Source organism: Zosterops lateralis, assembly GCF_965231275.1.
Source record: "Zosterops lateralis genome assembly, chromosome: Z".
NCBI lineage: Eukaryota > Metazoa > Chordata > Aves > Passeriformes > Zosteropidae > Zosterops > Zosterops lateralis.
The window spans coordinates 76637151-76664020 of record NC_139800.1 but is presented as its reverse complement, the minus strand read 5'-3'; the positions used below and the strand labels follow the sequence as shown (position 1 = coordinate 76664020).

General features: G+C 55.0%; 2 protein-coding genes across 2 annotated transcripts; one reads left to right on the top strand and one right to left on the bottom strand.

Annotated features, from left to right (window-relative positions):
* Positions 1-344: 344 nt before the first annotated feature.
* On the top strand, positions 345-5225 carry TRMT10B (tRNA methyltransferase 10B; the record flags this gene model as incomplete). Its single annotated transcript, XM_083883196.1, has 7 exons — positions 345-668; positions 778-1056; positions 2037-2189; positions 2538-2616; positions 2920-2987; positions 3200-3323; positions 4076-5225. 7 exons carry the CDS (start codon positions 345-347, stop codon positions 4267-4269), a joined length of 1221 nt encoding a protein of 406 aa, XP_083739322.1. The 3' UTR covers positions 4270-5225.
* An 858-nt stretch (positions 5226-6083) lies between these two features.
* FRMPD1 (FERM and PDZ domain containing 1) lies at positions 6084-26533 on the bottom strand. Its single transcript, XM_083883195.1, has 16 exons — positions 26444-26533; positions 25723-25827; positions 24797-24954; positions 23453-23555; positions 23324-23369; positions 21402-21509; positions 17486-17581; positions 15640-15765; positions 14405-14524; positions 14001-14137; positions 12745-12871; positions 12309-12404; positions 11229-11411; positions 10671-10818; positions 9546-10286; positions 6084-8574 (listed from the first exon to the last, which is right to left on the bottom strand). Exons 2-16 carry the CDS (start codon positions 25821-25823, stop codon positions 6254-6256), a joined length of 4611 nt encoding a protein of 1536 aa, XP_083739321.1. The 5' UTR covers positions 25824-25827; positions 26444-26533; the 3' UTR covers positions 6084-6253.
* Between the last annotated feature and the right edge of the window lie 337 nt (positions 26534-26870).

The following is a 26870-nucleotide window of genomic DNA, read 5'->3' as shown; positions in this document are numbered from 1 at the left end:
GTTTTGGGTTTTTTTTGGGGTTTTTTTGTTACTGAGCATAACGCCCTAAGGTGTGGGATGCAGATTTCCAGACCATCAGAGCTGTCTGGGGGTGCTGCTGCTCATGGTATCAGTCAGTTCCTGCAATTCCAGCCACAGGGTTGTGCTGGCCACGCAATTCTCCCACTTTTTCCCAATCAGAAGTATTTTTGGGGGGGGGATATAATACATATATTTGGCTATCCAAATTCCATTAGTTATCCAAATTCCATCTTATTATTATCCCCCTAGACACAGTGTAATGGACAGAAAAGGAAGAATAAGGATAAAATAATCAGAAAAAAACAAAACAAGCGGTGCAAGCGATGGAGGAGCATCCCAGGGAAGCCATCCCAGAGCGACAAACAGGAAAACCACCTCAGGAGGAGGAAACTTTTGGGGGAGGGCGTGAAACCCTTCGCGGCGCTGACGGCAGCAGCACGGAGCCGCCCCGCGCCCGCCCCTTCCGCGCCGGCGGAGCGATGGAGGCCGGGCTGGCGGCGGGCACGGGGGCGGCGGCGGGCGAGGAGGAGGAGGAGGAGGAGGAGGCGGTGGTGGCCGAGGCGCTGCGGCTGCTGCGGATCGAGCCCTCGGTCACCGCGGGGGAGCCCGGCGTGGGACGGGCGGAGGGCGCGGCGGGGCTGTGCTCGGTGCGTGCGGCGGGGCTGTGCTGGGTGCTGGGTGCTCGGGGCTGTGCTGGGTGCTCGGTGCTGGGTGCTGGGTGCCCCGCTGAGCGCCGTGCCCGCCTCCTCCCCGCAGAGGAACGCGCTGCGGAAGCGGCGGCGCTGGCAGCGGGTTCTGGCCGCCCGGCGCGGGAAGCGGCGGCAGGAGCGGCAGCGGCGGCGGGCACGGCGGGCGGCGGCGGGCGGGGACGGGCCGGGAGCGGCGCCCAGCGGCGGCCACGCCGGGCCCCTGCCGCCCGCCCCCCGCCAGGGGAGGGTCCCGGCTGCCCTGGCCACCGAGCGGCTGCTGGAGGCGCGGGCGGCGGGGCCGCGGCTCTGCGTGGATCTCGGAGTGGGCGGCGGCATGACCGAGAAGGTGCGGGGGGCCCGGGGGATGCTCGGGGGTCCCGGGGATGCTCGGGGGTCCGAGGGATGCTTGGGTGTCTGGGGGATGCTCAGGGGTCTGGGGGATGCTCGGGGGTCCTGGGGATGCTCGGGGGTCCGAGGGATGCTTGGGGGTCTGGGGGATGCTCAGGGGTCTGGGGGATGCTCGGGGGTCCTGGGGGATGCTCGGGGGGTCCCGGGGGATGCTCAGGGGTCCCGGGGATGCTCAGGGGTCCCAGGGCTGCTCGGGGGTCCTGGGGGCTGCTCAGGGCTCTCAGGGGTCCAGGGGGATGCTCAGGGGTCCAGGGGGATGCTATGGGGTCCCAGGGGATGCTCGGGGGTCCCGGGGATGCTCAGGGGTCTGGGGGATGCTCGGGGATCCAGGGGATGCTCGGGGGTCCAGGGAGATGCTCAGGGATTCAGGGGGATGCTCGGGGGTCCCGGGGGATGCTCGGGGGTCCTGGGGGATGATCAGGGGTCCCGGGGATGCTCGGGGGTCCCGGGGGCTGCTCGGGGGTCCTGGGGGATGATCAGGGGTCTGGGGGATGCTCGGGGGCCCCGGGGATGCTCGGGGGTCCCGGGGGATGCTCGAGGATCCGGGGGATGCTCGGGAGTCTGGGGGCTGCTCGGGGGTCCTGGGGGATGCTCGGGGATTCTGGGGGATGCTCGGGGGTCCAGGGGATGCTCGGGGGCCCCGGGGATGCTCGGGGGTCCCGGGGGATGCTCAGGGGTACCGGGGGATGTTCGGGGGTCACGAGGGATGCTCAAAGGTCCCAGCAGATGCTCAGGGGTCCCGGGAGATGCTCGGGGGTCCCGGGGGATGCTCGGGGGTCCCGGGGCTGCTTGGGGGTCATGGGAGATGCTTGGGGGTCCCGCTCTGCCTGTGCCCGTCCCAGCTGCAGGTGGAGCACCAGGGGGTCAGCGGGCCCACCAGCCCTGGTCTGGGGGTGACGGCCCCGCTGTGTCCCCAAGGAGAGCGGCCGGCTGGCCTCCCAGATCCGGAGGCTGTACGGGGCGAACCGCCGCGCCGCCCGGCCCTTCTGGCTGTGCCTGACGGAGTTCGCAGCGGGGACGCCCATCTACGAGCAGTGCTTCCGCATGAACGACGGCTTCCAGGGGTACCTGGTGAGGGTCTGCCATGGGGTCCGGGAGAGCTCAGCCCTGTGCTCCGCATCGTGTTTAAAATTGTCAGTTGTCACTGCTCGGCCTTTCTCAAAGCACCCCAAGAACTTTTGGTGAGGAGAAAGTTTAGTGGAGTTTTTGGGTGTGTTGATCAGTGCCCAGAAAAGAAACATTGTCCAGTTGAAAAAGAAGAACCCCACATCACTGGAGATCTGTAGGATCTCCAGTTTGCAGTTTGTATGTCCAGAGCAGCAGTGTCAGTCCTGGGATATCTCTGTCTGGGAGGGTGCTTTGTTCTGGCAGATGTACCTTAGGCTAATGCGCTGCTTCACTCTGTCTTGTGTTCTTGAGATGGATACAACTCCAGAGAGTTACCTGGACCTGTTTCCTTTGGAGGCCATTGTTTATCTCACTCCTGACTCTGAGAACGGTAAATATTTCACGTGCTTTAGGCAAGGGAGAAACAGGGTAAAAAGTTAACTTATAGAAATTTCCTTTTGAAGCCATTCCATGCTTCAGGCAAGCTGTTCCTCACGTGGGCTGTATCACATTGTATGAGACATGCTGTGTGCTCAGATCTGGTGCTGGTGGGACCTGTGTGCTCCCAGGCCACAGCCCCCAGGGTGAGGGGGCTCTTCCCACTGCTGTCCTTGGGATTGGGGTCTGCTGGGAGAGCACTGTCCTGCAGGATTGGCTGCTTGTGGTGGTGAGCCAGTGTGTATCCTATTTCTAGTCCTTGAAGACATCGAACCGGACAAAGTGTACGTGCTGGGAGGGCTGGTGGATGAGAGCATTCACAAGGTGCGTGGTGCCTGCCCCGTGAGCAGAGACATCCCAGTGCTGGGGCTGCCTCCACCATCCCTTTTCCCTCAAATTCTGCCTGGACCCAGCAGCGAGCTGGGAGAGGCTGCAGCAGCGTGGGTGCTGCAAGCCTCAGGGCAGGGTTTGGCTCTGTGGCTGCTCAGGGCAGGTGTGTGAGGCCGTGTGGCAGCATGTCCCCGTGTCCCCTGCAGGAGCTGACCCTGCGGAGGGCACGGGAGCAGAGCTTGCGGACAGCCCGGCTCCCCATCCGAGAGTACATGGTGAAAGCCCCCAATTCCAGGAACTACCACTCTGAGACACTGGCCATCAACCAGGGTGAGGGGCTGCCTGGGGGATGGAGGGTCACTCACACAGGAGTCTGGTGGTGTGATCCAAAGGCTGGGTGTGCTCCCTGCTCCCAAGAAGCTGTGCCTGAGGCAGGGGACAGTGGGATGGAGAGGGGCTGCTGTTGGGACACACAGAGGGACAGGACTTTTGAGGCCACCTCAGCCAAATCTGACAGTGGCAGGGAGGGGTGTTGGTGTCCTGTACCCCCAAGGGCTGGTACACCTGGTCACAGCAGAGGATGTGCTCAGGTTCCTTCACCTCTGCAAGGTGAATTTCTATTGGTGACTGCAGAGGGGCTAATGACCCACACCAGCTCCTCAAAATTTTTACCCCTGACATAAGGATATGTGATGCCCCTCCATGGACACAAGGCAGAGGAAGTGGCTGGGGGTTCTGTGTGCCCAAGGGTTGGGGTCTCCATGCCTGGCAGTGATAGTGGGAGCACAGGTGTGGCTCATATGGGGGGACACTGGCAGGTGGCACATGTCAGCCAAAACAGTGATGGGGGCACCTCATTCTAGTTGACACAGCCACTGCTTTGCCCAGAGCTCCCTAAAGTCCTCTCCAAAATATCTATCTGCCTCTAGGTAAGCCACCTCAAGCACCAGCTCATCAGGTGTTAAGTAGGGGACCTTCTCTGGGTCAGCTGTCATCACCTCCCTCGTGTTCAGTGGGTCTGTGTAGAGCTGCTGGCACCATTGTCACAGCACATGTGTGACTCAGCTCTCTGCTCCTGACAGTCTTTGATGTCCTGTCCACCTTCTACGAGACACGGAGCTGGCCAGCTGCTCTGAGGGCTGGAGTTTCTTCTGGCAAAGGCTACGTGCTACCGGATACAGCGGAACAGGTGGAAACACCCCAGTGCACCAGTGCTGCCCAAGAGAACTCTTTATTTTGTGGTGAGGAGCTGCACAGGCAGGAAGCACCAGCGTGAACGTGCACAGGAGACAGCTGTTTCCAGCAGTGTGAGGACCTTGTTGGAGCAATACCTTCTACCTCAGGAATGTGGTGCTGGACATCCCCCATGCCCCTGAGCAGGAAAGAAAAGCTGGTGGAGCCTGGTATCAAGTGAAAACTGACAGGAATTCAGTTTCGCTTCTTTGCAGCTGATTGATTGTGACTCCTGCACCTACACTTGTTTCTGGGATGCGGGGGAGAGCTTTAAGGTGTTTTCTTCATTTATTGAAACAGAGAGTAAGGTGAAGTTAGGATTGCAAAGCTTATGGGCAAGGAAAACCTCCTACCATGGGACAGGACAGTGCTGCTCCTGCAGGAGGTTGTGGGATGAGGAGCAGCTCCCAAGGGTACTATATCCCAACAGCTTAAACCCAGTGAAGACTTGGTGAGTTGTTGAAGCCTTTGGCTAGTTATATGCATCTAATATAAAATAAAAGGTTTAGATCCCCATTGTGTCTATACAGTTACTGATGAGTGGTACCTCGTCACACCTCACACACACAGGTCCCTGACCCCCGTGTCCCTGCTGAGAGGTACCTGGGCTCGGCTGTGCCCTGCACAGAGCAGTCTCACGTGCCACAGCCACAGCAGGAAGTGTGTTTGGTGCAGCTGAGTCCATACATTACCTCAGCCATTGCTGCCAAAAGTGCCCTAAAGTGTCATGGCCAGTGGCAGCAGGACCTGAAGGTCATCTGAGGTAAGTTTGGTTATGTGTTTTCATTCCTCTCTCACAGCAAGACCCTTTAACAACCCCAGGGCTTATGTCCAAGTGTGTGTGACAGTGGGTTTGCAGGAGCACTTGGGGCTGTTGTGGTTTAACCCAAGCCAAGGGTTAACCTGAGGCTAAGCCACAACAGGGGCTCCAACTGTTGCAGTGTCAGTGTTGTCCAGTACCTGTTGCTGTACCCTGGCGGTTCTTGTCAAGCTGGATGTGGAAACTATCCCCTTCAGTGTCCCAGAGCCAGGGGACACTGTCCCCACAGTGCCTGGAGAGAGGTGGTGCCATCACTCAAGCCCACCCATGCCCCTCAGCTGCCCAGTGCAGACCCCCCAGGCTGCAGCAGCAGCTCCCTGGGGAAAGGCAGCCATCCCCCAATATCCCCAGGCTGGACCTCAGCAAGGAGGGACTGGCCTCTGCCCCTCCATCCAAGGGTGCTGCAGTGCTGCCTCGGGGGAATGCACAGCAAAACCGCCTTCCACCTCACACCTGGCCAGGGTGAGTCGCACCTGCTGGGAGGGGGCCAGGGCTGGTCCTCGCTGGGGGAGCCAGTGACGATCCCTGCACAGCTCTGACCGCAGCATTACGGTGTGGGGCTCGCCCTTCTGGCAGACAGAGCCTCGGGCTGCCCGGATGGTGGGTGGGAGCTCAGGGAGCCTGTCTGGCTCACCAGCGTGGGGCAGCAGAGCAGCTGCTGACAGAGCAACTGCACGGAGCAGCACGAGCAGCACTGCTGCCCCCCGGGTTGGGATGACCTTCTCTGGCTAAGGAAAAGCAGCTGAATATGGGATCACTGTGTTCCCTCGGCCACAGAAGGTGGAGAAAGCCACCTGGGGTCCTTCACATTTGGCCAGGGTGGGGTTCAATGTCCCTTTAGTCCAGAGCCTGCCAGGAGAGCAGAGTGAGTGAAAGGCAGGCTGAAAGGCTCCCACTCTTCCTCATGGGTGACAAAGGCCATTAGGCATCAAAGGCAGCTGAGACAACACTGTGACCACCTGCACAGCCTGTGGGAGGCAAGGGACAAGCCCTGGGCAAGACACACTGTAGTGTGTCACACACACTGAAGTGCTCCAAGAGCACCTGGGGCACGGCTGCTCTTGGGGAGCCCAGAAAAGGGGTGTGGGGACAATCCTCCCATGGTCATCCTGGGCTAAACATCACCTGGGGAGCACCTGAAGTGGACAGAGGGCAAACATCTGGGCTCTTACCCCCTCAGTGCCCTCGTGTGCCCCCACCCCACCTGTCACAGCCACGGGGATGCCCTGAACTGCTGCAGGAGACAGAAGATGGCAGCTGACAGGGCTGTGTGCTGGCGGGCAAGGAGCTTGGTGCCCAACTCAGGGCAGACCTGCCCACGGAGCTGCTGGTGCAGAGCCTGCACCAACTGCTGGTAGGTCCCCACCACGTCCCCCAGCGCAGCTCCCAGCTCCTGCTGTCTCTGCCTGCACTGCTGGCAGTGTGTCACCTGGAAGCAGGTCACTGCCAGGTGAACCAGGCGGTCAAACGTTGCTCTCAGTGCACACTGCACCTCTGGGAGAGGCTGCTCTGTGCTCAGGAGAGCCTGGCAGCTGGAGAGCAGATCCTGGGAAGCCCAGCCCAGAGCACCCTTGCTCTCTGCACCCTGCTCTGCACATTGGTCATGCAGGTGGGTTGCCTGGTTCCCACAGAGCTTCCCTACAACCTCCTGGAGCTCTACAGTGTAGGCCAGGAAGCGGGAAAAATCTGCAGGGCTCATCCATGCCTGGTCCTTCAGCTGCCCGAGCACTCGGATGTGGGGATCCTGCCCTACCACGTCCCCAGCAACAGAGACAGGGAAACAGCTCCCAGGGGTCCTGGGAAGGCTGCAGCTGCTGGATGGTGGAGTGGTGAGGGGCCCTGGAAACCGGGGAGGGCTGGTTTCACGCTCCCCCTGGTTGTGGGGCTGGGGGAAGCAGCTGATGTAGGGCAGCTGGCAGCCACAGCTGTCCAACGCACGTGGTGCTGGGGAACAGCCCAAGGGCCCGGCTGGGATGGGGCGTGGAGGGCTCTGCTCACCCTCTTTGGGCTTAAAACAGAGGAAGGGGTGTTTTGCAGCCCCGTGGTCTCCTGCTCCTTTCCCCAAGGGAACTGGGACCGAGGAGATGGAAAGCCCTGCAGATGGAGCCAGGCAGGAGTCCTCCTCCACCCCTGCAGACTGTTCTCTGGGGAGGGAAGCCTGTGCAGGCTGTGGCTCCTGCTGAGCCACATTTCCTGTGTCTCTTGTGGGCTGCCCTGCACCCAGCCCTGAGCTGCTCACCAGCTCCTTGCCAAAGCCTGCTCCAACAGAGGATGTTGGCATCTTCCTTCCAACAGCATTGGCCCCCATGCACCTGCTGGTCTTCAGAGAGGCCAAAGGCTCCAGTGGGTCACTGGCCCTGTCCTGCAGCAGGCTGTGTGACACAGGGTCTGTCCTCACCCCGAATGAGAGCCAGGAGAGGCGGGTGAGGACCCCCGAGGCACTGCTGCAATCTGCCAGGAGCTGGGCTGCATCTGGGAACCCCACGTGCCCTTCGTGCACCTTCCGCAGGGTCTCCCCACTCAGCACCTGTCGGCTCCTAGCCTGGGACACGGCCCCCTCACTGCTGCTGTTGGCATGGCACTGACCACTGGCATGGCACTGACCATCGGCATGGCACTCACCATCGACACAGGGCTGACCATTGGCACAGGGCTGACCATCGGCATGGCACTGACCACCAGCACTGCCCTTGCCAATGATACAGCTCTGACCATCAGCTTTGCTCTCCTGACAGGGAGCCAGGGAAGGCTCCAAACTCACAGGGAGCAGCCCCTGGTCCTGGGCCAGGTCCCGAGGAGGGGCTGTGCTGGGGCCAGGAGCTGGTGGCAGCAGCAGGAGCTTGTCAGAGGGGCAGACAGCAGCAGAGGGCACAGCATTGGCCTTGTGCTGAGTGGCCACCACCTCACCCCCCTCCTCCTGTGCCCCTTGGGTCTGCTGGCCTCCAGTGGGCACAGAGCTCTCCTCACTCAGACACCCAGGATTCATCTCCACTGGGGAGCTTTCCTGGGCAGCTCCACTCTGACCTCTGGGAAGGGGCTCTAGGGGCACCAAAGGGGCGTGTTCTGGCTGGAGGCTGTTGTCCTTGTCTCCACACTGGTCACCAGGAAGGTGGACGTCCGAAATGGAGGAAACCAGCCATTCCATCACTGACTTTGTCTCCTTGGTGTCAGGCTCCATGTCCATCAGAGCAGAGCAGGGGTCTGTGCCAGCAGTGTCCCTCTGGGCCTGGGTGGCCTTGGGAAGCCCCATCTCCATGTCCTTCCCCGTGTCCTCTGCAGAGGGCTGAATGGGTGGCCAGGAGCAGCAGCGCTGTGGAGAGCCCGGGAGAGCTGCAGGGAAACTGACCTGCGAGGTGTAGTCAGTTTTCAGGAAAGACCTTCTCTTCCTCAGGCTCTTGGTGTAGGTCAGCTCCTTCTCCTGCCCGTGCTTCTCCCTCACTGATGAATTCTCCCCCAGGCTGTAGCACCTCAGCCTCTTTGGGATGCAGGAGGAGTTCTCTGTTCCCTTCCAGGATGCTGTATCATAGCCTGATGGCAAGAAAAAACATGGAAATCAGGAAGTAATCCAGGGCAGCAGAATACCCATATGCCTACACAGTGGGCCAAAAAGCTCCTGGCACAGGACTTGGAATCACAGGCATGAATGTCTAGCAGTAATGCCTGGCTCCCAAGGGCAAAAGAAAAGGGTCTCTTGTGATAAAATATCTACTTGGAGTCTGAGGTCAAGAAAAAGGCAGAGCTTGGGTGTGTGGCTACAAGGACTGAAGCCCAGGATTAGTGATGAGGGCCCTGGAGTCACTTCACCTAAAGGCAGGTGTGGCTGTAATTCCCCAGTTAAATCTGGGGACAGCATCAGCACTACTACAGCCCACAGCTGTGGGCTTATCATCAAACAGAAACATGGTCAGAGGTTCCCAGCTGGATATTTAGATGATAACAATTTCCAGATATGACAGTTCTTTGCCTGAACACAGTACAGTGACTGTGCATTACTATAAAAGCCAAAACTGTTCTAATGACATGAATCAAGTTCTTAAGAGGTTCTGTTAAAACTGAAAGAGTTGAATACTTCAGAAATAAGAATCCTCCCATTTTTGAGGAAATACAATGGGTCAGGGAGCTGCCCTGCCTTGGGAACTCTTGACCCAGCTCTGTAACAAGCCTCTGATCTTAACACGACCTTTGATCTTGGGGGTTCATGTAACAATGTTTTACAGGTTTGAATTCTCCTTAGCTGAGAGAAAGAGAGTAGAGATTCCAGAATGCCACCACTCTGAAAACTGACTTTTCCCAACAGCCAGTGTCTGCATGTGACAACAAATCCTCCTGCAATGTCACTGTAACGGGGCTGAGGAGTGGCCTGCGGAGAATGGATGTTCAAAGGACCTTCAAAAGTCGTGGAGAAGCCGCTAGGAGCTGAAGGTGATCCCCCAGGAGACCCGATGGGAGCAGAGGCAGCACTGGGGGGAAGCACCCGCAGCCCGCGGGCTTGGCTTTACCTGCCAGCGCCTCCGGAGGGCTCAGCCTGTCCGCAGCATCGTAGAACTCCTCCTCGGAGCTGGAGTCACTGAAGCCCGGCGGTGGCCTCAGGACGAGGTCGCTGTCCCCTGCTGTGCCGTGCCCTTCCCGGGCAGGAGCCCCGCGCCCCGGGCTGGCGCTGCCCGCGGGGGATGCGCTGTAGCACAGGCTGTAGTAGCCCGCCGTGTCCACCTCGGACAGCCTGGCCTCCAGAGCGGACTGCCCCTCGCCCTGCCCCGAGGGGCTGCCCCCGGGCCCCCCCTGCTCTGCCGGCGGCACCTGCAGGAAGCAGAAATAGTCCCCGGCTCCCGCCCCGCCGGGGCTGCCCGCGGCACACACCGGCACGAAGCTGCTGTCGGAGCTGCTCATCTCCTGCACGGTCGGCGTGTAGAAGTGGAACAGCTCCGGCCTGGAGGAAGAGCACGCTTCCAGCTCGTCTTCCTCCAGTGCATCCATGGAGTCGCTGGAGCCGCTGGTCTTGAACCCCCGGCTCTCGGTGTTGGCCGAGTCGGACGCCTCGGAGGTGCTGTCGGTGGCGTTGTCGCCCCCGTCCCGAGGGTCACCAGCTCCGGCCGGAGGCTCTGCGCCGCTCCCCCCGGGGCTGCGGGGCTCTCCCTGCCCCTCCGCACCGCCGCTCGCCGCACCGGGGTCCGGGCGACGCTCCGAGGAGGAATCCGGCTCCCAGGAATCTTCAGAGTCGCTGCAGGCTCGGGATTCATACCCTGCGATTTGAAGGAACTTGTCAGCCCATCCTGTGGGTCGCACAGACCCTCCCCCGCGGGCCCCAGGGGGCTCAGCCCTCCCCAGCTCACCGGCCAACAGGGGAAGGTGCGGCTGGACCTGTGGGGTGTTTATAGCCCAGGGCAGCTGCCAGTTGACCCCTCACCCCCAGCCTTGGTCGGCAACTCCCACAGGCCTGCAGCTATCACAGAATCATGCCACCATGAATGTTGGAAAAGCCATCTAAGATCATCAAGTCCAGCCTTAATCATCTGTGCCACCGCACAGCCCCTGTCTATTGCTCCCGCAGGATGCTGTTCCTAGGAAACGGGTCACCCACCCACTTCCTCCCCATCCTTTGTAAAAAAAGGCTGTTTTTTCAAAACCTTCTTCAGCTGAGACACGGTGCAGTTGCTGTTTTTTCTCTCCCCAGGTGAATACGGAGACGTTTGCATCCACAAAGAGTCTGTAGTAACCAACGATGAGGCAGACGAGATCCTTCGCACTGTTTGATTCCAGCAGCAGAGTAAGCAGCTTTTTTGTTTGTTTGTTTTATTTTTTTGGAGGTGTGGGAGAGAAAAGGGTAAAAAAGATTAGGATAAACAAATATTGTTTGTACCGGAGTCTGCAGGAACAGGCTGCACAAGGACAAGGCACCACCTCTGTCTCATACTTCCCTCGCTCTGATTTGCAGAAGGCACAGACAAAGAGTAATTTATTTTTCTTGCCTTTTGTGCCTTTGGTGTATCTCACTGATGGAGGAACAATCACTTTTTCTCAGCAGGAAGAATCACTTCCCTCTAGTAATTTTTTTTGGTTCTTCCTACAAGCTTTCCCTCCCAAGTCTGTTCTAAGCCTTTTATCCTGGTGACACCCTCAGCCCTTGAGAAGAGCAGATGGTGCAGGTGACTCCCCTGTGCCTCTGTCCCCACACAGTTGCTCACCTTCAGGTCCTGCAGGTAGATTTTGACAGTGCTCACTCGCTCAGACTCCTCACTGAGCTCCACCCTGCTGATGCTGGAGAACTCAGCCAGGCTGGTGATGATGTTGAGCTTGCTGTTGATGATCTGGCTCACACCGTGTTTGGCACCCACCAGCAATGCCACGTACGACTCCCTGTCCTGCAGCTGTAGGGGCAGAGGTCAAACCTGTCAATAAAGCCTGGGCAGGGACCCCTTCAGCTGTGCTGGGCAGGGACCCCTCTGCCCCCTGAGCTCCTGTAGGATCTCAGCACTGACTCTCTTTGCTGCTGGGCTGCCACAGGAGCCTGCTCCCTGCTCTTTACACTGCACAGGGACCAGCAGCTTTCCATGGCCCCAGGTGGCTCGAGAGATGCACCAGAAGTGGCACCTGGCAGTCCAGAGTGTCCCCATAAAGACCCAGTGAGACCTGCTGCAGCTGCAAGGTAGAAACTTCACAAAGACATTTTTGGGGTTGGAAGAAATGCCAGTGCTTTCTGTTAGGGTGAGACACTTAATGAAAAATGAATTAATGCACATATAATCTGGCAGAAATTGTCCAATTTGCATGTAGGTGTAAACTTGAGCATTACTGTGACCCATGGATGAGGTCTTGCTCTGGTATAAACCCACCAATATTGCTTAGCTACTTGTGTGACATAGCATGTGTTTCACAGCTCAGCACAGACCCAGCTGGCAACTGACAGAAAAATCAACAGCCCAAGAAACCTCTTGTAAAAAGAGAAGAGTTGTTTTTTACAGTGAGGTTTAAATATTTCCAGTATTTTTTCAAGAATTTGAAGCCTCCCCAGATTTCTCAAGTACTTTATAACACAAAATATAGACAGGGGTTATCTGAAGAGCAAGAATCACAGCTCTCAATTAGAAAAAACATGTATAACTATTCTGTAGACTGCTCTGTGTTGTGGATGCTTCAAAGGAATTATTGAGTTTGTCCAGCAGAGCCCCTTACCAACATCTACCATGATATCCCAGCACAGGGAGAAGCAGTGTGGCCAGTAGGACAGCATGCCAAAAGCAATTACATAAATAAACAGCTCATACCATCATGGTGGCATTGAAGATCTTCCCACTGTACATCTTCAGGTCTCCCAGGATCTGCAGGTAGTTCAGGCGCACCTGGGCTGCTGTGAGCGTGTGCTTTGTTTGGCAAGAGAGGAAACACAGTTTAAAAACAGGTACTGGATGCAGCTGCAGGATGGAGACATTCTGCTGTGCAGGGCTGGGTGTCTGACCAACACATCAAGCTCAGTCTGGACAGACAACAGAGGTGTCCATGGACCATCCCACACGGCCCCCTGAGCATCTGGGAGCTCACAGCAAAATGCAACAGGACACTCAGTGCAGGGAGATCAGGGAGTGAGGCCACAGGGCGTGAGGAGCAGGGGAAAAGCCCCAGGCGACACATAGGGAGGAGACCCATAAGGAGAGGACACTGCTACCACCCCGGGGGCACTGTCACCCAGGGCTCACACACTACCTTCTGCCGAGGGTCCAGCAGCACCTGGTTCCTCTTCAGGTGGTAGCTGATGGCTTTCTTGATGTCCTTCCCCCTCATGTTTCGAAGCAAGGTGGGTGAGATGAAGTTTTCAATTCCCCAGTCCCTCCTGGCAGAGAAAGGGAAGGGAGCACAGGGGGTCCCAGCCATGATCACCCCCAGCAGGACAGGACAGGGCAGAGGCAGCAGGCAGCCTTGGCAGGCTGTGACACACCCAGTGGCCACATTGGCTCAAATTCACTGCTACCTGCACCTGCACCAGGTGGGGAGCAGGACTGGACAATGTGCACTTTGGTGCAGAATGGCCATTTTCACATGGTTTGACAGGAGGTAATTCACAACTTTCATCAGCAGGACAGTCCCAATCTCCTCTCACCATCCAGAGGAGGGAGATTCTGTTCTTGCATGCACCTTGCTCCAGTGACAAGATTATGACATTTCAGCATGATCCATTTCCTGGACCCAAACCATGGGCGACATCTGCTGCTGGGCAGTTTACTCAGCCCAAGCATTAAACACCTGTGAGGTGAGAGCAGTGTAGCTGACCCTTTTCCCCACTCCCTGCACACAGCTGGGCACATCTGGCTGCACACGAGGCAGCCAGTGCCCGGTAATTAACCTGGTCACCACACCAGTGCCTGGTAGTTAACAATGAGCTCATCACCACTGCCTAGAGCAGGGGCTTTTCTAGGGCAGAAGGAGTTTTGGACCTGCAGTCCAAAAGCACCAACATGCAGCATGGCACACCTGCTCCTTCTGAAAGCATATTTTGGTCATTTCCCCAGAGACCCCAATACTTCACAGGATCTATCACTGCCCAAAGTAGGTATTTCTGGCATGCTTCTGGTGGATGAAGAGATCTACTCGCTGCGCAAAGCTGATGATTACACCCTCTCTCTCCAGACACTGCAATCAATACTGGCAGGAGCAGCTTGGTTAACCATCACAGTGTGAGAGATCTGCAGTTTCAAGTCCCTGGCCTTGTGACAGATAAGGCCCTCCCTCTGCCTCGGGACACACCCAGGTGTTCACTGTCTGTACTGCTCAGGTAGTTCATTGGTTTAAGGACAGGGAGGCCCACGAGGCCACCCTGCCCTAAAACAGGCAGCACAGCCAAGAGCCTGCAATCCCCTTTGGATTCCTGTGCAGAGCTAAACACAGGGCAAACAGCAAGCTGATGCCACTTTTGTGTGTCTCCTGCTTTGTTCCCCCAGAACACAGATAACCTGTGCACTTACTCGATGTATTTCAAGGACACTTTCTGTGGCTGAGCACAGGCAGAGATCCTCTCCTGTATGTGCAGAGCAGCCAGACGTAACGCCATGCTGCACTTCATCTCCACAGCAAACCTTTCCTGGAGCACATCACTGCAGCTCTGGGGCAAACAGAGCACACAGGGAGGTCAGCAAGAGCACAGAACAAGACTGCCAACATGACTCTCTGCATCCAGTTAAGGATATTACCAGACAGGCACACCAGTTGATTTAAGAATTTAAGGCAAATTGAATTGAAATGCTCTGATTTTAAGTGCTCTGCATTTCACATCCATACAGCTGAGCCAGTTTGAGGCACACCCTGGTTTAAAGCAAAAATGAGAATGGAGTGAGAAGGGATTTCTAAGCATGGCATGCCCCAGTGTCACCTGCAGGTACAGATATTCAAAGGCCACTGGGTCTTCCTGCAGGAGGTCCAAGGGGTCCTTGGGGACAAAGCACACTCTGAAGAGGCAGCGGTAGTCATGAGAGTCTCTTTTCTGCACCACCTGCAACAGAGAGAGAGGGCATCACACCACAAGCCCTCCCTCCACGAGTGTACAGTGAGCAAACCCACATGAATCATTTAATGCCACTGGCAAGGGGATAGTGCAGATTGTCCCTAGCAAAAACAAGGAGATCTCACTAGTGTTTGTAGTTTTATCTCTGATTCTCCATCTGTTTTTTCTTCTCCCTGCAGTAGCCCAAAAGCCCTTTGACAGCAACACTTCATTTAAATACCCATTGATCCCATACACTTGCTGTGTGACCAGGACAGAGGCTTTGGGGCTGTGTGATAACAGCAGGGGAAGGGGCAGGCTGCTCTGCTTTGGAGTACAGTCACAAGACAGAGCAGCCCTAAACAGACCCCTGAATCATCACTGTAATGTCAATACAAGGTCAAGACTCTGAGTTATACATCAGCATATTTTATTCTGGGCAAATCCTGCCCAGCGGAAATCCTCTGACCCATGTGCTCAGTGGTCTGACAGCATCAGCCACTGAGGGACTTGAACTCAATGATCCTTGTGTGTGCCTTCCCATTCAGGATATTCTATATGATTCCATGAACCCCTCTGCAGTGGACTGCCAACCAACAAACCCATCAGCACGGAGCTGAGACGCCTGACCAGGCACTTCCTGACAAACCAGCACTACTGTTAGAGCAGCAGGATCACATGAGCTCACCTCATGTTTACAGGACACAAAGTCCCAACTCAGAATTTAATCCAAGTGGCCCCTGCCTGGGTGAATGCTCTGACTACTGAGGGAGCAGTAAATGAGGTAATGCACAGCTACCTTAGATATGTTTTAAGGCTCAAGCAGTCCTCTGTGGATGGGCTGGTGTGACAGGTGGCACAAAGGATGTCACCTACAACTGCTCTCCATGGTCCAGGCAACACCAGCTCTGTGTGTGGGCACTCAGGATGCTCCCAAAGTGCCCCTTCCCCAGGGATGTGGGTGAACACCATGGCAAAAGTGGATGGCATCACTGGGGCTGAGCTGAGCTCACTGCTCTGGTGACATCTGCAGCACTGGGCTCCCTCTGCCCCTCACTGGTCTCTGTTCCTGGGGGACAGTGTTCCCCTGCAGGGCTGTGGGATGCATGGGAGGCTCTGCTCACCTGTGCAATGAGCTCCTCCTCGTGCAGCAGGTGGATCTTGGCCAGGTTGTACTGCTCCTCCAGCACCAGCGCGAAGTGGGCGATGCTGCGGATGGACAGCTTCTCCTGCAGCGTCAGCAGGATGTCCTGGCAGGGGCACAGGGGTCACACAGAGCTCAGATGTGGCACCAGCACTGTTCACACACCACAGGGGGAGTCGCTGTGTGAATCCAGCCCGTGGAACTGTGTGGGCACGGACAGACAGAGCACAACACATCCCAGCAGGCCAGGAGGACAAGGCAGGGAAGCTGCAGCTTTGCAAACTCCAAGATGTCACAGGTGTCAAATCCATTTTCTGGAGCTGCCTGTCCTGAGCTGCCTCACATTCAAAGTTTTACAGTTTTCAGCTGGGTAATGTTGATTTTCTGTCACCCTTGACCCAAGTGTTTGCTGTGTTTGTTATCCTGGCTTTCTAGAACTCTGCAGCACTTTGGATCCCTGGAGGAATCCAAGGCCAGGCTGGACAGGACTTGAAGCAAGTGAAAAGTGTCTCTGTCCCATGGCAGGAGGTTGGAACTGGATCATCTCTAAGGTCCCTTCCAACCCAAATCAGTCTGTGATTCTGTGATTTGTGAAGAAACTAAAAAGAACTGGTGAAAAACGCTTCTCTCCGATAAACAAGAATTTAAGACCATAATTGTAAAAATCTTACCGAATCTGACAAACTGGTGTTTCACTTTGTAATAGAGAATTCTGTCAATATTCTAACTCTTACGGAAGTAACAAGATTTACTCTTTGCAAAAAGAAAATATCACCTCAGGCTTGACTGCACACAAATTGGAACAGAAGCCCTTGGACTCACTCAAGCCTCTTGAGGCAAGCATAAATATTAGACTCACCTCAGTTTTAAGCCAGGATGTCTCAAGACACAGAGGAATTTCTGGAAACACTTAACTTAGGAAGCATTTTACTCATTTAGACACTTCTGGAGAGCACTTACGAGGGCTGCTCTCAAAAACTAGGAAAATTTGTTCCATGTCAGAGCTGAAGATGAAGAGGTAATCCATCCTTTAGAAATTAAACCCTTGAGGACGGGCATCCAAATATCTCTTTAGAATTATCCTCTCCTCTCTGCCCCTCCCCTCATCCTTCTTGCTTTATTTCACTATTTTATTTTTCTAGACCCTGCAAGTCAAAAGACTTGCAGACACTTACTTGCCTGAGAGACCACAATGGTTTTATGAAGCTTGAATGGTATAGACAAACTTCTCATTTTCTGAGGAAAGTTTTCACTGCATGGTAAATGAAATCTCTTTGTGTTTCCCCTTAGTATATTTATAGCCTGATCGCCCCATAATGTCTGTCCATCATGAATCTGTCACACAGCATCTGCACTGGTGCAAGACACCACCTGTCCTCTAAGTAATTTATGACCTCCAACCACTGGCCATGGCCAGATCTTACTGAGTCAAACTTAAACACTGAGCAGCTACAGTAATCAGGCCATAAAAACTGGAGGTGTGTAAGGCTGTGTCCAAGCACAGCAGTTATGGGAAGGGCTGGATCAATGGCTCTGCAGAGCAGCATTGTGTTTTCAGGGGAATGATGGCAATCTGTCTGTGATGCCCTCAGCAGAAGTGATGTGAGGGAGGATCACTCTTTGTTCAGAAGGATCATTCCCTCCAGTGCTGCACTTTCACCTGAGGGGATTAATCAGTGCTCATGTCTCCAGAGGGAAACATCCTTACCAGTGCAGAAATGAGCCTGGAACTCAGAAAACCCAGCCTGCCCAGCAGCAGCCAGCAATGCCTGCACCTGTGTTGATGGGGGCTGGGGTGGTGGGAACAGCCTGCCGAGCATCCTTACCTTCACAGTGGTGGTCCTCTCAAACCTGAATGCCTTTGTCTGTCCATTCTCCAGGTACACCTTGAGAACATTGGGCATAAACAGGAGGGAGCTCCCCTGTAAATCAAAAGCAGCAGCTGGACCCTCAGGCATCCAGCCTATGGGCACCAGTTGCTCTGCCTGGTACTGCAAATCCTGGCATCCAGGAAAATCCTTCTCTACCTTGGCAGCCCCCTTCCATGGCACCAAGCTTTACTCCTGATTATGCCTCTGGCACAGAATGACAGAGAGAGAGAGCACAGCAAATGCCTTTACCGTAACACTCCGGGCAGTGCAGCGGCTGCACGTGGCCTGGGAGCACCGTTCCGTTCCCAGCGGCACAGCAGGATCCTGCAGGCACTGAAAGCAGAAAGTCATCCTCCCTGCTCATCACCAAAACCCAGCAGTGCCTCCAGAAAAGGCTTCCTCCCATCACCAAGCAGCATGGATTCCCCACACTGACACCAGCCCCCAGCAGCAGCCACAGGTGCTGCTCACACCCTCCAGGCTGCCACTGCCAGGGTGAGCCTGCCAAACACACAGTGCTGCTTTCACTGAGTCTTGCCCTGAGATTTGTAACTCTGGCACTTCCTGAGCAGAGGATGATGCCACCAGAGTGTCCTGAAATAGGTCCCAAAGGTGTGGGACAAGATGAGGACACCCTCAGCGAGAAAATCTCTGTTGGGTGCTTCGACTTGGCCTCTGTCCTCCTGGGGCAGCCTGGTCACCTTTCAGACCTCCACCTCACCCCTTCAGTAAGAGAATGCCTGCAGCCTTCTTCCCAATTTCACCTTTGTTCCTCTGGTTGCTCAGTGCTGACCAGGTTTACTCCTCCACTCTTGGGAGTTCCTGTTCAGCACATCTTTTTCATGTTCTTGGACCAGCACACTACTCCCATCATCTAAATGGTTCATCTGCTTGTCTAGAGAAAGAATGGTGTTTCTAGGATGACCTCTCCTCTGTTTCATTTACTGTGCCTCATGTTACAAACCTCACAGCCTTGGTCCCTCTAGATAGAGGGTCACACACCTGGAAGTGCTGCCAGAGCAAATATAAAACACTTCTGAATCCTGTTCTTGTTCCTCTCATACCCATTTTATGGAGTTCAAACTGCTTACAGCCACCACTGAGAAAAAACAAGAGAACACTGCCGCTTTTTTTTTTCTAGTCCAACTTTTGGGCTCTTTAACTAGCCCAAACACACCACGTCTTTGACAGGTGTTGGGTCCTCCACTAGCTCCAGGACAGTGACACTGTTTTGCACCAGCTGACCATCTCCCCTGGTAGCTCCCATGGTCACAGTTATTTTGTGAGGAGGACCTTGCACAGCCAGCACACAACAAAACTTAACATCTGCACAAATTACTACCACTCTCCTGGTCAGATCCAATTATCCAGCCAGAACACCCAAAGAGGGTTCTCTCATTCTGTGAAGGCTGTCAGAAGCTACTATGAATTAACTATGAAAGCTTCAACAGCCCTACCCTTCCTGTCCTGTCTGGGGTAGGGCTGATTCACCCCAGCTCACAGCTGCTAATAACACACTGCCTGACGCTGGCCCCAGGGTCCCTAGTGACCTGTCTCTTGCATATTGCTCAGTGATATAGAAATACATCATCAGTCTGCAGAAAGCGGAGGCAGGACATCAGCAAGGCTCATTAACAATTTATGTCCCCGACCCGGAGTGTCGGGTTTCAGCTGCAGAACGCAGCCGCTGGGATCCTTCCCGTCGCCACAAGGATCACTTAGCCGTGCTCCATTAGGATGACAAGAGCAGTATATTTATTGAAACTGGAGGCTGTACAGTTTTCAGGGCCATAATACCCATTTTGGCTGCCTTAGTACGTCAGCCCATGGAAAGGAGAGCAGCCCTAAAGCACTCAGGGCTGCTGCGGTGCATAGTGCTTTTCCAGAAAGAAATCATAAATATGCAACAAATTTATTTACTCTTCCTTTGTGCTAATACTTCACTGCTCAAAACAGGTTACATGTCCAGATGGTGAAAAGGGAATCTAACACCAGTGGGACCTCAGCATCTGAATTAATTTCTCCTACCCTTTATGCTGTCATTAAATGAAAGGCAATCTGAACACTGATTGTGTCCCTCCTCTGCACTTGCAGAGGTATGATTAGCTCAGCATAATGCTGACAGAGCTTTAGGGAGACACAGAGTGCAGCATTCCCTCCACAGGTGCCCTCTTTAGACTCTCAAAAGAGGTCCTTTTCCAGATTCATTGGGACTCTGTGATCAGTCAGTGGCTGGCACAGATCTGAGCCCTCATGGGCTGTGACACCAGTGCCCAGCCTCCAGCTCCTGGAACCTCCAGGCAGACACTTGAGTCAACCCCCAGCTGTAAGAAAATCAGTCTGTTGGTGATTTCGGGTCTGCCTGTTTCCCATGACCAGTCCTGCCCAAAGCTCTCATGCATCTCTGCCTGGGGCCTCTTCCTGGGCACATCCTCCCCTTCCCCATTCCCTGCCTGGTGACCTGGGTGTCACATCTCCCCAACAGCAGGAGGGATCTGCTGCCTGGATGCTGTCCCAGGGGGGGGCCCATCACCCCCCTGCCCAGTCAGGATCCCAGATATCTGTGTCATCAACACCTGAGGGATGTGAACACAGCCCTGGGAGGGCAGGAACAGCAGCCCTGGCACCTGGCAACAGCATGGTATGAAGGGAAAGGATCCTAGAGTCCAGAGAGACACTGGCAAACGTCTAGAGGGAGAGCTGACACCCCTCTGCCCTGCAGGGAGGAGGGGAGAGGAGTCCCCACTTGCATTCACACTGTAACCACCCTATGGGCAGGTGACACCCGTGGCACCTCTGGCTGCACTTCTGCCCATGTGCAGGGGAAAGAGAGAAAACACCTGCCCTGGGAGGGCTCTGGGCTGTATCAGGAGTTCCATCAGCGACAGGGAACAAGAGACAGACAGGAAGGGAAAAGGAAAAGAGTCCAGTGGGTGGTTTGTCATTGCTGCAAAGCAGAAAGGCTTGGTCAGACCTGGACAAGTGAACAGCACTAATGAGCAGGGGGCCAGACAGGGGCATTTTGACCACAGTTTTTTCATTCTGAAAGACAAAAGGAAAGGTCGACTGAGCTAATGACTCCCAGTTGACCCCAGTTCACCTCAGTGAGCTTAGAAAGTTACACAGAAAGAAAAGGACACGTTCAGGAGCTGTGCACACTTTGGGCAGGAGACAAGTGTTCTCACCTCTGCTACAGGGAGACCAATACAGGCAGAGCCCTGTGCACCCAGTGCAGCCACCAGCAGCACCAGGAACCCGGTGATGGGTTTGCAGCAGCCTCCAACAAGCTGTGACCCAGCTCACCTCACAGAGGTCAGGTACAGAGGTAGCTGTGGATGCCCTGTGGAAACCCTCTGCAGGAATGTGAGAACAAGCTGCCACCCTGTCAGCCTGAGAACACTGTCACACCTAACAGCAAAGCAAAGTGACCAGTGACAAATCCTCTGAACAGTGACCTGCCCCCAGGAGGGGACAGCCCGGTTACTCCAGCAGCACATAGACCTGGCACACACATCAGCGTTCACCTCTCCTCTCTGGGCCAGGGTTTGTCATGCCCACACTTCAGTGGATGGATTAGCACTTCAAGAGATGACAGCTGCCTCCCGCAGTGCTGAAGGAATGGTTTAAGGTCTGATGGGGGAACGGGACAGAAGCAGTGCATGTGGGTATTTTCCATTAGTCCAAGTAAGCACATCAAAGACAAAACCCTGCAGAGATGCCGGTGCTTCCTCCCTGCCCCGATGACCTCCGGCAGCAGTAGGGAGTGGCTGCCTGGCCCGTGCCCAGGGCAGACCGGCACAGTGAGCCCCAGCCCGGGAGAGCCCCGCATCCCCTCCATCCTCCCGCCCGGCCGCGGCCGCGCTCCCCTGACCTGGGAGTGTCCGTTCAGCAGCACCTCCTCCGCAAACCGCACTTTGACGGGGTTTGTTTTCAGCCTCGCCCTCTTCTCTGCGGTGAGGAACGATGACTTGGGGCCACCCTGGAACGACAGCGGAGTTGGGTCGGGGCAGCAGCCCAGGGCTGAGCAGAGCCCCACCGAGGACATGGCTACTCCCACTGTGCTGCCTCGTGCCCACATAGAGAGGTATTTTGGGGAGCCTCTCCTCTCCCAGCCTTGCCACAGGCCCTTTGGAAGCTGCTGAACCCAGTCCTGACTGCCCAGCGAGCAGATGTGTGCGTGGCATGTGCCATACACCCTCCCCGTGTCACTGCACAGGAACCACTGCTGTGCTCAGGTGTCTCCCCGCATCATGCAATGCAGCTGGGACCCCGCAGAACAGCTGGGGATCTGCCAACAGCTGGCTTGCAGTGGGGCTCTACCTAACCCAATATATGTAGAGAGCATGGCAGTGATGGACAGACCCCTGCCCGCCTGCATGGGCAGCACTTCCCTGCTCTGCTGGGCTTTTTAGGGTACTGCAAACCATTCAGAAAACTGCCCAAGATCACAAAGGCAGCTTGACCACATTGTACTGTTGTCACTCAACCTTGCTCTCACCATGGCAGGGCCCTATCAGGCTCACAAGACACCAGGTGTGTTCAGGAACTCTGCAGAAATGCCACCAAGTCCCTGTGCATGAATACCCTGTAGAGTATGATGGTCCCCAAGAACAGCAGCAGAACCCCTCAGTGTTCTCATATGTAGCTTCCAGGCAGAGCCAATCCTCCATCTGCCAGAAGTGCTTGTGCCTCTTGGCCTGCCACAGCCCCATCCTGCCCTGACTGAAGACACATGGCAGGGACAGAGAATGGGATTTGGGAGGAGCCTCCAAGACCTTCCAGAGCCCACCAGGGTGCACGGGGCAGAGTCTCTCCCTGCAGCCAATGCCACAAGCCAGCCTGGCCCCGCACCAGGGGCTTCGAGGAGTCACTGCCTGTAGAAATTTTTCCGTGGATGGCAGGGACAAGGAACTCTGTAGACCTGAGATGTCCTAGAAACACGTGGCTTTATTATTACAAGGGTTGTGAGTAAAGAGGGCCTGCCTTCAGCCACCAGCCTCAGCTGAAGCAAAGCCCTAAAGAGAGAAAGGGGGGAGAGAGAGATAGAAGAGAGCTAAGGGGTAAAAATGGGATAAGAGCCGGGAAAAACGTGAGCAGAAAACAGGAGCAAGTGAGGTGAGAGAGAGGAGAGGAGATGGGCCAAGAGAGGTGAGAGAAGAAGGGTGAGAGGACCAAGGAAGAGGGTAGGAGACCCAGGAGAAGAGAGGGGTAAGGGAAAAAGGTAGGAGAGCCAGGAGAAGAGGGGAGAAGAGTGCGATCACCTTGTTACAATAAATTATATCTCTTTTTGTGTTGAATATTCTAATTTACAGTGACCAACCGGCGTGTGATACAAAACTTACAAACTTTGCATGCAGCCTATAAGAACCACTACATTACCGTGTCATTTTATATTCTAAACTCTATAGAATCCTTTCTTATGCACTTGTTCCCAGACGCCTCTGCCAAGGTGGAAAGGCAACATTCTTGTCGTTTGTTTTCCTGTCTTCAGCTAATCACCGTCTTCCTGCCTGCCATGCACACATCTCAAAACTGGCTTTAATTCCTATTTCACTCACAGGTTTTATGTCTGCAGTATTTCTTACCATGCAGTCATATTCATAAGTCCTTCCTGTCCCATCTTTCCTAACAACTGCCCACTCCTCCCAGGCCCCCTCCGAGGGTGTGTGTGACACCAGAGGATGCTCAGGGCACCCTCGTGGCTTTGTCCAGCCCCTCACAGCCTACAAGCCAGCCCAGCCACCCCTTGCCCGTGCCAAAGGGTGCCGTGAGAGCCGGGGAAGGGGCACTTACGGAGGTGCAGCGCAGGACGGTCAGGACCAGCTCATCGCCGGCGTCCCTGCAACACGGACAGGCGGTGAGCCCGGGGCAGCAGCCCCCGCCCCTCTGCCCCGCCAGGCACGCCAGGGGGACACCGCACACCTGATGATGCCGGCCACCCGCTCCACAGACAGGTCGTGCACTGTGGTGGAGTTGATCCTGACGAGCTGGTCACCCGGCTGCAGCTTCCCCTCGGCCGTGCTCCCTGCGGGCAACCAGCACAGCGTGAGCCACAGCCAGCCCCCCCTACCCGGGGAGCACAGCAGCGTTTAGGCTGGAAAAGATGGTGAAGTCCATCCATTGATCCAGCGCTGCCGGGTCCACCACTAACTAATAGCCCCAAGTGCCACGTCTGTGCTAGGGACGCCCAGAGATTCACTCAGTGTGAGCTGCTCTTCCCTCCCAGCACCTGCTTCCCCCAACAACAACTTCTGGATGGCAAAATAAAACGGGTTGATGCTGACATCACCAAGTGTGTCCCTGCCTATGTCCTTGCCCCCCATCCAAGCTTCCCTCTGCCCCATGGAAAACCCTCCAGCACATGCCTGTCCCCTTGTCACAGCCCATCGCACAATCCACTGGGAACCAAATATGGGCCACGTAGCCATGGGCTCCCACCAGCAAAGGACAGGGTCAGAAGGGCAAATTTCTTTGTGGCTCAGTAATTTTAGTAAAACTTGATTGATTCTTTCTGATTAGGAGAAAAGATAAGCACAGCAGGAAAAAACCCACTCTTTACACTCCACAACTCTCAGATAATTTCACTGTTTCACATGGAAAGGGGCATAAAGAGAAGTGGGAGGTGACAAGAGAGTACTTGCCCTGCCCCAGAGCCCCAGCCACTCTCCAAATAGAAGACTCTCACACTCACACCAACAGGTGAAAAACACATGCATTTGTGCATCCATTTTAAAAAGTGAAATATAAATAAGAAACAGAATTCTAGTTTTTGAGTTACACCCCTCCCTTCTATAGGTAGAGGAGCTGATTTACTTGATTTCAGCACTGCCTGCACCCAGCAGTAAACCTATCTGAAAGCTCAGGTCTGTTCAGCAACAGATCACTGCAGCCACAGCAGAATGGGATGAAATTCTCTAAGATAAGATTAAATTCTTCCTCTGCCTTTCAGATAAAACACCAGAAGAACTTCACTTTGAGCAGCTCTCTGCATCATGAAGGCCAGCAGTGAGCCAGCACAGGTGAAGGACTCATGGGGATACTGACACTGGCTCCACACTGTGGGACCTGGGAGACATCCTAGCACTCTGTGTGCCACAGGCTCCCAGGCTTCTGCTGTCATGGTCAGGACCCACACACCAAACAGGTACTCAGAAACCACAGACCCCGCCAGGAGTTTATCCCTGACACCTGGTGTTTATCCCAGGTAGCAGTTTATCCCCATTACCATGCTGCACTCTCAGAGCCGTGCCTCCAGGGAGGACACACCTGCAGTGACAGATGCAATGGTCAGGGGAAGGGCTGGGCAGATCTCAAAGCCATAGTGCTGCAGGACGAGGTCCTTGTACACGGTGACGGTCACTTTGACCCGGCTGGGGGGCTGGGCTGCGCTGTCCCCGGGACTGTCCATCACAGGCACACTGCTCCTGTGGGATCAGAAGAGACCATTAAACATGATATAACCAGAGACAGTTTGTCCAAAGACCTCGGATCCACACAATTCCCTGCTCTCAAGGGGCTGTGGCACTTCTGGGGGGCTCTGCAGCCAGCAGTGACTCCCTGGGCTCTGCAGGAAGTTGAGGACATCAGGCTGCTTGTGACCACAACTTCCCAGTCATCCCAGCCCAGTGGTCACACAGAAGGAGAGGCCCAGGAGTGCCCCACCACAAGTCATGACCTCCACCCACAGGAACCAGCAGCACCTTTACCCAGTGAGGCAGCGTGAGAACACACAGCTCTCAGCTTCTACTGGGATCCTCTCCAGCTTATGGATCTCCACTCTGTATCCACTGTATGTCCATTCCACCCCAGTGTTGACTCTCAGACCTCAGGGAAGGAAAGCAATCATGGACCAAGATCCCTGGTAAATGCAACCTAGTCTTGCCCAAAAATGTAGGCCCACAAAGAGAAGCATGACCCCACCTTCAAGAGGAGCAAGTTTCACATGGAGCAATGCTGTATTTCTTCCTCACAAAACCAGAGCAGAGCAAGGCAGGAATATCTGTCCCTGGAAGCCAAGGGGGCTGCTTAAAAACACTGTTGCTTTTCTTTTTCTGTGTGCATATGTCCCAAGAACAACGGAAACAATGAGTGAGATCTGCAGGCTGTGCCAGCCCCTGTTCACTGGGAACAGCCTCGTGCTGTCTCTGATCAGAGGTGACTGTAGCTGTTCCTTCCATAAAAACCAAACTTACCTGGGTGCGCTGTCCCGAGAGCGATGAAGCCATTTTGCTACCATTTGCTCTATTCTACATGTTTTTCGTGTATGGATTAAGCTAGTCTCCAAATCTCCCATTTACCTGGAAGTCACAAAAATCACAGGAAAACAGAATGACAGTGACTGAGGAGTTCTTCTGGACAGCTTTCAGAGCTACCAATGCTAATTCACGACCCATTTGTAATATAAAGAGATCTGTTGGCACCTTGTGAGGACCTGAGCTCTAACAGAGGGTGGCACCTGTTGTGACACTCATGGAAGCCCCTGCCCACCCAGCCTCCTCTGCTCGGTGCTTTTGGTCATCTGTGTCATGGTCATACCCTCCCATAGCAGACAGTGAAACTGCATTCCTTTCTCATGGATTTTATGGATCCATGGGCTTCTTTTGGAGGTGCAATAACTGGGTCAGCTTCCCACCCCCAAACTGAGCCTGCCAGACCATGAGTGTTCAGTCAAACCAGGTAATTGGTTTGACACATGTAAATGCAAACATCAGTGGTAATTGCACACCCTAACAGAGTGCCTTGCAAGGCACAGGAAGCCTTCAGCCACTGCCAATACTCTGAGCTCTAACCCTGGGAAGAAATGTGGGCTATGACAGAAACAAACACAAAATGAAACATATTATGCCTATATCTGCCAGAACCCGTGAAGGATATCAGCTCTTTGTATTTAAAACCCAAAACTGTTATATTCACCTTTCACAGTGTGCCTTCTGACCAGCCTAGGAGTTCCGTACGTCCTGACCTCCTCCCTCGTGTCTTCTGCTGGGACTGGGAATTCTGTGCCTCAGGGACATGCTCTGTCATACTGGCACAGCGGGCTGCTGGTCCATGGCAGGAATGGTGCTGTAACAGAAATATCAGTAAGTTAACCTGTGAACAGCAGAGATGGCTGGAAACTCACAGAAATGAGGCACGAAAAATTTTGTCTCAACAAAACCTGGAGCTGTTCCACTCAGCACCTTCCCAGGCTATAGAACTCCCCCAGCTCACATTTTCTAACCAAGAAGGAAGGGCAGGGCTCACATTTGCTGGTGAGCTCCTCTCAGGGAGCCACCCCAGCCTGTTATGCTCCCTGCCTGGTCAGCCATGGGCAGAAAATGGAGGAAATTCAGCCTTCCAT

Excerpts from the sequence above, each read along its gene's own strand:
- FRMPD1 (XM_083883195.1), bottom strand. The coding sequence starts at position 25,823 with ATGGGAGATTTGGAGACTAGCTTAATCCATACACGAAAAACATGTAGA. Across the intron at positions 23,556-24,796 it reads CATTGCATCTGTCACTGCAG|GGAGCACGGCCGAGGGGAAG; the intron begins GTGTGTCCTCCC and ends GGTTGCCCGCAG. Across the intron at positions 15,766-17,485 it reads AGAGGACCACCACTGTGAAG|GACATCCTGCTGACGCTGCA; the intron begins GTAAGGATGCTC and ends TGCCCCTGCCAG.